Genomic DNA, 13,774 nt, shown 5'->3' on the forward strand with positions numbered 1-13,774 from the left:
CTGCTGAAGGGCCCACCACACCACCTCTCCCTCAGTCCAACTCCACCTCACACATCTTGCAGCCATCACCTCTTACTGCCACCAAGAAGCCTCCTGGCAGATGTCATGCAAGATACACCAACGCTAAAAGGAGGAAGCAACTTAGAGATGCAGCAAAGAAATATGCACATCATACACCTGTGGTGCACTGAGCAGCAGAGGCCAAGTACCAGCAAGTCTCGCGTCCAAGGGAAAGGTGACCATCCCTGCAGGCTTGGGCACAGTAGTGATGACCCTAGCAGACTTAACAGCCACGATATACCCTGATATCATCGCTATCACAGAGAAGTCCATGGACGGGCTGTGCAAGCATGCCATTCTGACCCCCAAGAATGACAAGGCTGCCATCATTAATGAAACACAACTTAACTCCCTTGAAGGGACAGAAATGGAGTACAGATCTGTGGACTCAGTGGTGCAAATGAATGATGCTGTCCACTACTCTGTGGAGTTCCTTAACATGCTCAACCCTCCTGGCTTCTCAACCCACAAGCTTCTCCGCAAAGTGAGGGCTCCAAAGTGGGGGGAAACCACCAATGAAGTCTACAAAGTGGTCCTTCAGTAGAAAAAACGGTTGTACTTATTTTTCACTTTATTTTCACTACACTCTCTTCCTTTTAAACTTCAATAAATGTTACATTTCGAAATTCACTTCATCAGCTTTAGGCATCAACATGCTCCATTTTATTCAAACACTCTTGGGAAGCACGGGTACTATGCTATTATACTACAAAACCAACTCAAAAAACCTCCACAAACCAAAAAATGTTACATACCCATAAGTATTATAACTGGATTTAAAGTAGTTAAATACCGTTGCGAAGCACAGGCATCAAGCTAGTACATTATATGGAGAAGTCACCACCATACCTTTGCTCGAGGTAGCGCAAAGCCTGCCTGACAAACTCCATCTGCACTTCCATGCTCGTCCGGACTTTCAGAGCATCACTTGCAGGAACCAGCAGGACATCGGTCATTTGTTTCACCATAACCCACAAGTCAGAAATATTCTAGAAAATAAACCCAGGTTATAATAAAATAGTTACCATTCCATTCCGTCCTGAAAACATACATGTACAGGTTTTTTTAGGGTTTTAAAATGAAGATGGTCTGTCATAACTGTTCACACTCATTAGTAGAGATGGGCACGAACTGGAAAAAAAACAAACCGTGCAGTTTGTGGTCTGTCGCATTTCACAAGCCACAAACTTTCATGAGCCTGCCCCAGTTCACGAACCAGTTCATTTGGTTTGTGAAAACGGCACATCCAGGTCAGCAAATCGTCACTTCCGGACCAGCAGAAGGTATGCAGGAGGTCCATCCCCTGTTGCCTAGGAAACTGATCGATCGGCACAAGGCTGTCTGCAGTGACAAACCAAAAAACGAACCAAACGAACCAGCCTAAAGTTCGTGGCGGTTTGTCAGAAATGGGCTCTGATGAACTGCTGGTTTGCGAGCCGTGAACCACCCAGGTTCGTCACGAACTTTGGTTCATATTTTGGTTTGTGCCCATCTCTACTCATTAGTGATCACTGCATTAGGTGCTAGCCCATTGTTATTATTTTAAGGCCACAACTGTATCATGAACTCAAAGTCGATTTTACTGCCCTCCCCCATGGTCGCCACACATTGAGAATTCTAAGGTGTGTAGACTTGCCAAAGTGCTGAGAATCCTATTAGAACTCCTTTCACCATTCCATAACACTACAGTTGTTAGGTTTCTTTGGAGGAAAGCTTGACAGTATGATAACATTACACAACACTAGGCTGAAAAGCTTGACAGTATGATAACGTTACACAACACCAGGTTGAAATCTGTCTAGGCAACTTCTCATGGCTGTGAGCACACAAAGGGAGATGGGCACGGAACCACAGCAGCTGTACAAAACCTTTATATATTGTTTGGGATTCACTGCTTCCCGATTTGGGACTTAAAAGATGGCTAGCTAGGACTGCACGAAGCTCTAAAATCTACAGTGTCCCCGATTTACACAGAACACCAGTTAATAAATTGGAGCATGGCTGGCTACAATTAAAAGCAGCCGCTCTTCATTAGGATCTTTTGGCTTTTGTTTTGTAATTCAGAAAAAAGCCTTTCACACCCAACCTAACGCCAACTAAGGAGTGCTTAGCTTACTTAGCCTTCAGCTAGCTGGTCTATTTGTCTTTTCATATTCAGAGTCTGAAAAAAAAACCTGCTTCTGACTGTAGGAAAGAGAAGATGAGCAGCAGACATGGGGCCTCCCTACACATTTCCTCCCAGCTTCTGGGTTATTGACAAACAGCATGATGGCTGCTTACTTTTCTCCTTCCCTTTTTGTCATAAACAAACCACAGATTGTGGTCAGTTTTCAGTAAAAAGCGGAAAGAACAATGTTGGTGGGCAAAGGAGGGCAACAGAGAACCTCTAAATTATGGACAAACCACAAGGGACTGCACATCTCCATCATGTGTGAGGAGAGCTCCATGGGAAGCCCTTCATGCTTTGCAGGCATAAAGCAGCCCTGCGTTCGTCAAAGTGTCTAAAACAGCAGAACGGGGAAGACTGTGGACAGCAGCAAAGAGAGCAGACGATTTTGGGCTGGATGCAGCAACAGACTGATTCCATGTAAGGCAGGCTCAGGACAGGCAAAAAGAATACATGATTAAAATGAGAAATTGGGTGCCAAGGGGCAGAGTGATGGCTACAGGTATAGGCAACTTTAAAAGGGAATAAGAGAGTCACCGAGGATAGGTCTGTGAGTGACTACTAGTTATAATGACTAAAGGGAACTTCCACATCCAGAAGAAAAGAGCAAGAGTCCAGTAGCTCCTATAGGACTAATAAAATTTGTGGTAGGGTAGGAGCTTTCGTGAGCCACAGCTCACTTCTTCAGATAACATTATATGGGTTGAAAATCAGTCCAAGCAACTTCTCAAGGCTGTGAGCACACAAAGTGAGATGGACACAGAACCACAGTAGCTGTCCAAAACCTTTATATATTGTTTGGGATACACTGCCTTCCTGATTTGGGACTTAAGAGACGGCCAGCTAGGATTGCACAATGCTCTAGAATCCACAGTGCCCCCAATTTACACACATGGAATACCAGTTAATACATTCTGAAGAAGTGAGCTGTGGGCCACAAAAGCTCATACCTACTACAAATTTTGTTAGCCTTATAGGTGCTACTGGACTCTTGCTCTTTTCTATGCTACAGTCAGACTAACATGGCTACCCATCTTGATCTATCCACATCCAGAGGCAGTCAACCTCTGAATCCCAGTGCTAGCAGGCAACTTCAGGGGAAGGCCTCAGCTTCTCTTCCCTGTCTGTTAGCACTCCAGAGTAACTGGCTGGCCACTGTGTGAGATGGAAAGCTAGACTAGACAGACCAGCTGGTCTGATCCAGCAGCACCTTTAAGACTAACCAACTTTACTGTAGCATAAGCTTTTGAGAATCACAGTCCTCTTCGTTACATGCATCTGACGAAGAGAACTGTGATTCTCGAAAGCTTATGCTACAATAAAGTTGGTTAGTCTTAAAGGTGCTACTGGACTCTTTTTGATTTTGCTACTACAGACTAAAACGGCTAACTCCTCTGGATCTATGATCCGGCAGGGCTCTTCTTATGTTCTTATTACGGTCAAAGTAGGGGGAAGACAATGGAGGGAGAGAACAAAAGCTTCTCCAGCCTCCTCCAACCTCTTCCTCACTTGGGCCAGTGGCAAAAAAACAGCTAACTGCTGCCGTGAAGCAAATCGGGGTGTGTGTATGTGCATGTATAGAAAAAAAGGCTCATTTTAGCCTACACCAGCAACCTGCCTGATCTCAGCAGAATGACAAAGCAGTGCTGTCTTCTGATGCTAACCGGTGGGCTGTACCTTATCATCCAGTTCTGCCACAGCAGCACAAAGGTCCACCAAGTTGGGCTGCAGATATCCATTCACAATCTTCTCATTATAAACATAAATCTGAAAATATATTCAGAGTAAGCAGCTTTCCACCACCAAATGCAGACCCCCCTGCCCCTCCTCTTTCATATCAACCCTCTCCCTTAGCTGCTAACCACAGCAAAATCTGAACGAGCCTCCAGATCAGATGGCCTTGGGGGAGTTCTCCGGCCGGCACAAGCTTCTCAGCTCCACTGCCTTGCAGCCAACGATGCATCAGGGGACAGAGAGTAATATAAAATTGCTCCTTCACATTTATTCCGTAGCTCCAGGCAGGCCCCAGCGTCAGGAGCAACGCAGTATATTTCCTGCCACTCGGTACAGCAAATCCTAAATTGATCTAATGGCAATGCAGAGGTAACCAAGCACTGGCAGATACTCAAGCCCTGCACAGACATTCGAGTGACTGAGCTTCAATGGCAAACGGTCTGCTTTGCACGTGCAAGGACTGAGGCTCTATCCTTGGCCTCTCTAGTTAAAAGGGGAAATCAGGTAAGCAGGTATTGGTCAAGGCCTTTATCTTCCTGAGAGCCTGGAGAGTCAGAGTACACAATATTTCTCTAGATAGATCAATTATTTGACTCCACTGTCTGGCACCCTCATACTTGGGGAATGGCTATTAATGGCACTGTCCAAATAGTAACACAACTTGAAATAGAGAACACCAGGGCTTTTTTTCAGGGGGAACGGAGTTCCAGAACCTCTCGAAAATGGTCACATGGCCGGTGGCCCCGCCCCCTGATCTCCAGACAGAGGGGAGTTTAGACTGCTGAGCGGTGCGGAGGGCAATCTCAACTCCCCTCTGTCTGGAGATCAGGGGGCGGGGCCACCGGCCATGTGACCATTTTCTCCAAGGGCAACCCACTGAGTTCCACCACCTCTTTTCCCACAAAAAAAGCCCTGGAGAACACCCCTGATATATTTGAAAAATACCCTTCACATCAGGAGTAACAAGAAAACATTCCTGAAGTTTAAAATTGCCTTGGAATATAGAAACTGGGATCACTCTGATGAAAAGTATCTAAAAATATATTTAAACATTTCATTACCAATTACTTACTGGGACCTCAAGATCTTTTCCTGGTAAAGAGAAACATCTAGAACTGCCTGTAGTCTAACAAGGGAGTTTAGGATAATCCAGCTGGGATAGTTGAGACTCCAGTTTACTCACTTGTCGGGCGTACCCCATTTCAATGTTGTCCAAGGAACTGCGGCCAGGTGGCCCCACTTCACCGACATAACTGGGCTGTTGGGAGATTATGCAATGCTGGTCAGAACATCTAACAGAAACCCATCAGGGTCGCTTTCATCCACATGTCCGCTTTTGTGGCCAGCTGTAACAAATGCAATGCTAACACATTTTTCTCATTGTTTGGAATCCCGGCATACAGTAAGTATGTAACTGAACCAAGAGCGTTTGCTGGTAAGAACCTTCCTACAGTTATGTTATCATCTCTGCAGATACTGATTGCTGTTTTTCATTCTTAATCTTTAGAATCAGCCTGGAGGAGCTTTTTAGAGGAACCACTTCAGGTTCTCTTAATGCATCTTTTCCTCTTCTCCATTATTCCCCCCCCCGCCACTGCCCAAATGTGATTTTAAATGGATTTTAACAGTGTATTTTGTTGTAGCAGCATCCTAAACACTGATTGACAAACGGAGTTGTCAATGTGAACAGTGATAAATGTTTTATGATTCTAACAAAAGTGATGACCTTCATACATGAAAAGAGCCCTTGGAAAAAGTCTTGACATAAGGCCTTGGATATTGAGATTGCAAAAACAAAAGAAAACAAAACACAACACACACAAAGAGGTTGTGGCTCAGTGGAAGAGCCTCTGCCTTGCATTGCAGAAGGTCCCAGGTTCAATCCCTGGCTGACATCTCCAGTAAAAAGGACCAGGCAATAGGTGATGTAGACAATACTGAACTAGATGTCCGAGTCAGTATAAGGCAGCTTCATGCATGTGTTCACCCAGAAAATATAACTTTTAAAAACTTTCCTCTTTATATCTTAGGCTGACAGATTTTTCAAACACAATTAATATTTACTGTTTCTAACAAATCTGAAATGCACAGAGACATGGAATGACAATAAATGAAATCAAACTTAGAGCTAGACTTGTGTTGCTTTTTTGGTTTTGAGGGGATTGTAGATGCTGGAAAATGACGGAATAAATGCTGACTCCACCTAGCAAAGATCTCTAGAAATGGACAAAGGGAGATTCCTGCTAAATCACTAGGAGAAAATTTTTGTCAACATGGCTTCCCTAGTTTAATTCTCTAGTTTGCCAGTATCAAGATCTCTGAACTAATCAGCAGAGTAGTTTATCTGACTGAATAGTTCCATTCTCTAGCATCAATTTCAGTGCTCTAAGATCTGTAACTTCAGCCATGAGCAGGCTACTTCAGCCAACGTTAAGGCTTTCTAGAGCCTTCCTGTAAGTATCTGATATTGTCAGAGAGGGCAGTGAAACAGGAGGGGTCTCTTGACATGTTATGCTGGGGGACTTCTTGGTTCACCATTTTTATATCACAGGATGAGGGAGGGACTTGTTCAAAATCTAGCACCTTCCTTTCCAAATATCTATTCTGGAATCTGTTTGGGGCATTTTAAAGTCTCCCAAAAGTGACACTGCCCATCATGTGATAATTATTTCATTTACTGGTAGCCTCCCCTAAAGCAGAGATACCATTTGAAGAGACACCACCAAAAGAGCCATCTCCCCTTGGCTATTAAAGGTCTGTTTTCACACCAACATGGAGTGCATTCAAAATGGAATATTCTTCACCGCAAACTGAAGATGACTTCACGATGATCTGACTTCACTAAGAGAACACAAGAGATAATGCAGGCCTTGTAAAAGCTCCATCACACTGAGGCTATAGAATAGGAAAGGGTTACTACAACAGTAAGTTGTAGTTGTAGCAAGGAGTTCTGGAGGCCTTCCACTTATGAAGAAAGGCCATTTTGGGTCTGAGAAGTAATCTTTGACATGAAATCACTGTCTTGATGATATAATAAATGACTTCACTCCAAAAAGTGAGAAGGGTATTTTCAAAGTAACAAAAGAATGATACAATAAATAAAAATTTAAATTACTTTTAATTGAATTGCTAAATAAAATATTATGTGATTTCAGTGAATATACTTCTGAATAGAAAGTCAGCATGGTATAAACTGTTAGACTAGAGAGGCCAGGATCTAAATCTCTGCTCAGTTATGAAACTCACTGAGTGACCGGGGACCAGTTGCTCCCTTTTAGCCTAACCTACCTCCCTGAGTTGTCGGAGTAGGATCTGGGAAACCCAGGTTAGAATCCCTGCTCTGCCATGGAAGCTTGCTGGGGGATCTTGAGCCACTCACATGCTCTCAACCTAACCTACTTCACAGGGCTGTTGTGAGGATAAAACAAAGGAGAGAAGAACAACATAAATCACGTTAGATCCCCCAAGAAAAAGACAGGGCAGAAATGAAATAAAATAAATACAGAGTTGTAGTATCAGCTCCTTTTTGCTGTGTGCCTCCCACAAGATCCCATCTTCCCACTCTTTTTTTTTTAAGGAAAGGGGGGCATATACTGACAAAACATAATGCAGTTTTTGTTTGCAGCAAGAATTAAATCAGCACGCTTCTCCTGCCCTCCCCTAACTGCAAAAGGTTGCAGTCCAGTTAATGAGGAAGGAAGAAAAGTTGGCACTTTTAATAAACGTGTAATCTTGATTCAATTACACTGAATGTAATTAAGCTCCAACGTTCCCCCACAAATCATACTGTATTAAATTAGTATCAACCACTGAGATTCTTCAGCACCACTAAGGCTATAAGACAGAACAAAGGAAGAAAATGGAACCTAAGAACTGTATGACAAAACTGTGGCTTTCTAAACTTCCTAGCTCTGCAACCATCACCAGGAGCCCTGCACCAGGCTTGATGGCAAACGTCCCACGGGACAGACAGCCAAAATGGCCAATGAATTTGAACCTTCATTTCTCCATGTTTATTTGTTTTGTCTTTTGCCTTCTCCTTTTCTCTCTCATCCAACTTTGCTCAGTTTTCCACTGATAAAAGTGACTATATGTTCTTCCTTTACTATCTCCCTGTATCAATGACCTCTGATATAGAACCCATGGGTTCTGCAGCATCCACAGAGAGGTTGCTTAGAGCGCTCCCAAAGAACCCAGGAGGCATCATTTTCATGTCTTCAGAGATCACTCATCCAGAAACAGCTGGTTCAAGTGTAGGAGAATGCTTGCTTTCAAATCCCACCCTTCGTGTTTTCTGATGGGCCACAACACTCTATCGCTGTCATTTCATGATTATCCCCAGGGCAGCCATTTTGAGGTGGCCCACACTCCCTGTTCTCATAAGTTCAGAAGTGCCCATAGACTCAACAAGATGGAGGATCCCTACCCTATACACTAATACTTTCCTTTTTTCACTTCTTATTTAAATTCCCTATCAAAGCCTTCAGCTGACTCCCCTCCCTCATGTTGTTTCTCTTCTCCTTCATGCTTTCAAGCCCTTTCTCTGCCCCTGTCCTTTTTCAGTTCCTGGTTTACAAAGCTCCTGTGGTAACCATATCACTTTTTCATATATTCAACCTTCCCACCACGCACCCTGTCCTCCCTGAAAGCTTTAAGAAACCTGTAGAGTATCCATTACTTCAGTCAACTTTTGATCCTTTTTTTCTTGCCTATTACTAACTTGTTTCCTTTTTCCATTTGTCACCAAAATCTCTGGAGCCTTATATATTCTCATGCCTGCATTTCGCTTCTTCCTGAATGTTTTTATCATCATGCATTTATCCTTATTTTTCTACTAAATCTACTCCAGCCAAGATTTCCAACTCTCTCTTTGTTGGCAAGACTAAAGAATTTTTTAAAATTTGGCTTCTGGATCTTTTGCATCAGGCCAGAACCGTTCGATTCTTCTCTCTTTCTGGACTGAGTTGCCCAGTAGAGTTTTAGACTTACTTCTCTCATCTTTCCAATTACTCCTTCAAAAATGTTCAGAATTGTTCTTCGTCTTCCCTTCCCTCTTTCCCAACTGAATCTGCATCAGCACCATTTTTATATTTATTCTCTTGGTTTTCTTCTTTGGTCTTTCCTTTTATTTCTGTTTCAGTCATTTTCTGCTTTTCCTGTCTGTTCCTACACTATCCCCTTCTGTTCTGGTATTTCTGCCTGTCCAATTCATCCTTGATGACTTGGCATCATTTCAAACTTCATCTTGGCAAGCCTGAATTCTTGGAATTCCCATCATCGCCTCTTCTCTTAACCTTTACTCATCTCCTCTCCTCTCAAGCTTATCTGGTTATTTTTTGACTTTACTTAATTTTTCTCTTCTCCTAATTCACACTCACTAAATTTCATCTATGTATTTTGAAAATGCGCTCTTTTCCTCGACATTTTTCCATCCCTTTATCATTTCTCATCTTGACTTCCATAATATTCTTCTCAACGGCTTTCCTCTGCCTGCTCTTTTCTGTCGGAAATGCTGCTGCCCGTCTTATCGTCTGCCCTTGTCATCTTGACCATGTTACTCCTCCCTTCTGTGAATTTTGTTGGCTTCCATTCTCCTTCATTACATTTAAAGCCCTGCCTTGTTTAAGTTATTTCATTCACCAGTCCCTGTAATTAAGTAAAACGGAAGATATCATTCCATTTGGCTTCACAGAATGCAGATAATGCTGTAGTTTTTCTTTGGGCGGGGGGGCCTCTGAATCTTGAGGCCTGATGTATAATTGAAAACTGAGAGCCTTTGTGACCAATCAGGTACAATGAAAGCGCAACTTCCTTTTACACTATACATACAACCTCAAGGAAATTTATAAAGAATTCAGACGCATCAGCCAGTTTGCAATGTGTGCTGCCTGCATGGTTCCCTATGTGACTTCAAAGCCAGAAGGAAAAGCATCTTTAGTTTCCTCATGTAGTGCAGCTTTAGTGTCAAAGTGACAGCGCGGAAAGTTACTATGCAGATGCGCCAGTGTCCCCCTTTCATGGATATGCACAGCCTCACGACCTGCAAACAGCAGGCACCCTGAAAATCCATTATTCCTCAAGCACAAAATTCCTTCAAACGTTCCTAAACAACAAAACAACCCGCAGCAGACGTTCTGGCAACTCTCCAAATGGCTTGGCCAGCAGCAATTTGCGAGGGGTGGGAAAGGTGGAAAGCTGCCAGCACGCTTGCCATTTTGGCTCAGCTTTGTGGCTTGAGCGCATCCAGAAGTCCTGGAGATACATGGGAGATTCGGAGTGTCCCGGGGAGAACGGGATTATGAAGGAGCAGGCATGCTTCTTCGCTGTTATGGATCAAGCTGTGCGGTCACAGAACTTTACAACGAAAAGGAGAAACGAAGCAAACCACGCAGGCAGAAGGCCAAGGGGAAAAACAGACCTGAAGCAGCTGATCTATTCTGAACTGGCCTCCTGACCTGAACACCCTTGAAGCACACAGCTATGCTGAGCATATTTCCGCATCTTTTCCCAGACAGTATATTTTTTTTCAGTACTGGGAGCTGTAGAAACGTCCAAAAAGAGGGAATCTGTGTGCTGGCTTCTTTGAACCATAAAGCATTGCCTGTTAATTGGCCTGTGAGTAAAGTGCCGGTATTTTCACCAGCCCAGCACTAGAAATTGGCTCTTTGGCTGACCTGCTTCCTGCTGGGGCTGGAACTGAGCCTTTCAGCTGATTCTGTATTTCGAGAAGTATCAATTAAACCGCTTATTTTATCGTAAAGGACGAGCGACTGTCTGTGAGAGTACGTCTCTCTCTCACACACACATACGCACAGTTTCACTCTAATAAGCTTAAGAGCAACCTGGGATGAGAACGTAAAGCGAGCGGCTTTGAACACAGCAGACGCACGTCAAACTTCCCAGGCCTTTGACTTCCGAAGCTGAGAACAGAACACATCAAGGATTTTTAAATGCTCTCTCAGTGTCACACCAGCATTATGCAAGCTCTGAAGAAGAGAACAGAGATTGCAAGATGACAGGTCACATTCTGTCTTTTAACCCGTTCTTGGAACCTGAGCAAACCTTCTTGACTTCTTTCTCTCCCCTTCCCTTTGATACTTCCACTGCCCGTGATCAGGCCAGTGCGCTAATTAATGGTGGGTATGCAGGATGGCAAGCCTTGACTTATCAGTTCAGAAGAGACAGTGGGATCTGATGTTTCAAAGAAAGGTTAAATTGCAATCCATATAAACCCCAGTAGTCCAAAGGTTCCAGAACTGGCTGCCAAGTCTATAAAGCTCTGCTGATTGTTGCTAGATTCAAGGGCATTTAATCCACATCCTCCGTTACTGCTAGGACTTCAACAGTACGTTGCCAGGAAAGCATCTTCCAAAAGGGGAGCTATACAAAGGAAGTATTTCTGCAGTTCTCAGAGACTTCAGTATTCCCTGCCTCTCGCTGAAGGTTTTTTGTTATTTCCAAATGTCAACACAGATCCTAGCCAATTAACACAACTGATTTAAAAAGAATTTCAGGGTTCTATGAATTTCTACAACAACAACAAAAAATACATTTTTGTTTGAGGAAATCAGAAAAGGGGTACAACTCAAAGCTCAAACAGGAATTGTGTATTGCTGAGATTCTATAGGAGTATAGAAAAAAGCAGAATATGGTAATAGGCACAGAATTCAGCTTCCCGACAATCTCGGCAAGTTTCTACCTCTTATAAATGTAAAGACACAGCTAAAAAAGAGCACTGAATAGTGTCTGCTGGGAAGACAAGAGGTATAGCTCAAAGAAATTGCCAGTCGCTAGATGCAGAGCTGGCCATAGTCCATTGCATGCAAAATAAAAAAGAGCTCATATAAATGTGTTCAATTGGCATAAACTGTTACATGTTGCAAAACTCAGCTGTCCTTGGTGTAGGATTTGGGCAGAATTAATATTTTTTTTTAAGTGCGAAGGACGCACAGCCCTGTTTGTAGCTTGCTAATCTGAGAAGCCTGCAGCCAAAGAATTTGGCTGTTTAGTTCAAACCAATACTTCTGGAGACGTAATTGCCAAAGACCCCAAAGTACCTCATTTTCCTGCGTAAAATCCAAGGCATCTTCTCCTGAAGCCAGCAGTGTATGAAGGATCCGTTGCTTCACCTGTTCCCACTCAACTAGCATCGATTCCCGATGATACTCCTCCGCCATGGCAAAGGTCTAAGAAAACAAGAAATACAGGCAGCAAACATAGAGCCCCAAGACACACCCAGAGTTCAAGGGCAAATTTCACTCAACACCACTAACTGCCTCCGCTGTTAACCGAGCACAAAGAGTTTTCAGAATAATAATGGCAATACTGAATAGTGACCACAGTAAGAAGGGAGCAGTAAGTTCGAATTCCCACTCTACCATAGAAGCTTGGGCCAGTCACACACACACTCAGCCTAACCTACCTCACAGAGTTGTTGTGAGAATAAAATAGAACGAAAATGATGTAAGCTGCTCTGAACCTCCACTGGGGAGAAAGCTGGGGTATAAATGTAGTAAAATAATAATGGGGTTGAAAAAAAATGACCTGGAGACAAAAACAAACACCTATCGGGATTCTGGCAACAATAAAAGCAAGGGATTGGCAACTGTATCCCTGCTGTCTTAATGTGACCTTCTATGCAGCTCCTCATTCCAAGACAGGTTTTCCCGTTCCCATTCTTCAGACCTGAGATACAGCTGAGAGTACTCTTGAGCGCAGGCTCCCTTAACCCCTCACGCACTCAGGCTCGCGAGCAAGTCAACATCCAGGCAACTGAAAGTGAACTGCAGAAGTGCTCTCTGTCGTAACCATACCTGGTCTGGGGTAAAAGTGGCTGAAAGGAGACCTTTCTCCACATTTTGGGTCACGACGTAGTGACCTAGTGGGTAGAGCAGATGTCACGGGCCCTCGCTCGATTTAAAAAAGGGCCCTGTTAGAGACTTTTGGGGTAGCCCCCTTTTTACAATTTGAACTCATTCATTTGGGCTGCTCAAAGTCTGTGGGAAAATTCTTCTTTATACCCTATGCTTTGTATTTCTTTTCTTGCAGTAATTATCGTAACATTTCTATTATGGTTGCCACAAAAAGGGCACAGCAAGTTACTTCCACTATACACTCAAAGTTAAAACTTGTTTATAGTAGGATATATTCAGTCCCGTCCTTGAGGATTCTTCCACCGTTATGTTTTGAAATTAATGGTGCCATCCAGAAAATGTTATTCTTACTATGTTCTTTTCATTGCTGGCTATGATCTGTCAATCTCCACTGTCCAGAGGATCATGTACTTTGATTTTTTTGTTTACAGAACTGTATGAGACCTTATGAACTGTATACAATCTTTTCTATGTTGATTGAAAGGTATAAAATGCAGGTGACGTTGCCTTTCTGTATGCATTCAGTTACCAAACTTGACTGCATCAAGGCTTTTTTTAAACAAAACCTTTTTCATGAACACCAAGTTTATGCCTTGAGTTGTTCCTCAGACTGCAAAGTAGGAAATCTAAAATTCACTAAGGGTGTTAGCTTGATTTTCCCTTAGAGGCCCTTGTTGAGCTGTCAACCAAACCAAGTTTTGCTTTGGCCACGGCAATGGGATACACGGCAATGGGATAGATATAAACACAACAACTTGCAACAGAGCAAAATGACGGAGTGGTGGCAAATGAGGAGATTTGCCTGTCGCCTTCTGCTGCCACTTTTTGTTTCGTTTGGCACTGCCTCAGTGAACCCCTCCTCTCTCCCCAATGTTTTTAACAGTTTTTATCTTTTGTAACTATTTTATGTTCTGCTTTTAAAATTGTTTTAATGATGCAT

At 43.2% G+C, this 13,774-nt stretch overlaps 1 protein-coding gene across 1 annotated transcript in view; it reads right to left on the minus strand.

Annotated features, from left to right (window-relative positions):
* NUP93 (nucleoporin 93) overlaps positions 1 to 13,774 on the minus strand; it is a 113,170-nt gene that overhangs the window by 31,941 nt on the left and 67,455 nt on the right. Inside the window, exons 5-8 of the mRNA XM_055000838.1 lie at positions 12,019 to 12,147; positions 5,145 to 5,219; positions 3,905 to 3,994; positions 910 to 1,049 (exon numbers count right to left, since the gene is read on the minus strand). Coding sequence (XP_054856813.1) covers positions 910 to 1,049; positions 3,905 to 3,994; positions 5,145 to 5,219; positions 12,019 to 12,147 — 434 coding nt within the window. The remainder of the gene's footprint in view (positions 1 to 909; positions 1,050 to 3,904; positions 3,995 to 5,144; positions 5,220 to 12,018; positions 12,148 to 13,774) is intronic.

This window comes from Eublepharis macularius, chromosome 16 (assembly GCF_028583425.1).
Source record: "Eublepharis macularius isolate TG4126 chromosome 16, MPM_Emac_v1.0, whole genome shotgun sequence".
NCBI classification, from domain to species: domain Eukaryota; kingdom Metazoa; phylum Chordata; class Lepidosauria; order Squamata; family Eublepharidae; genus Eublepharis; species Eublepharis macularius.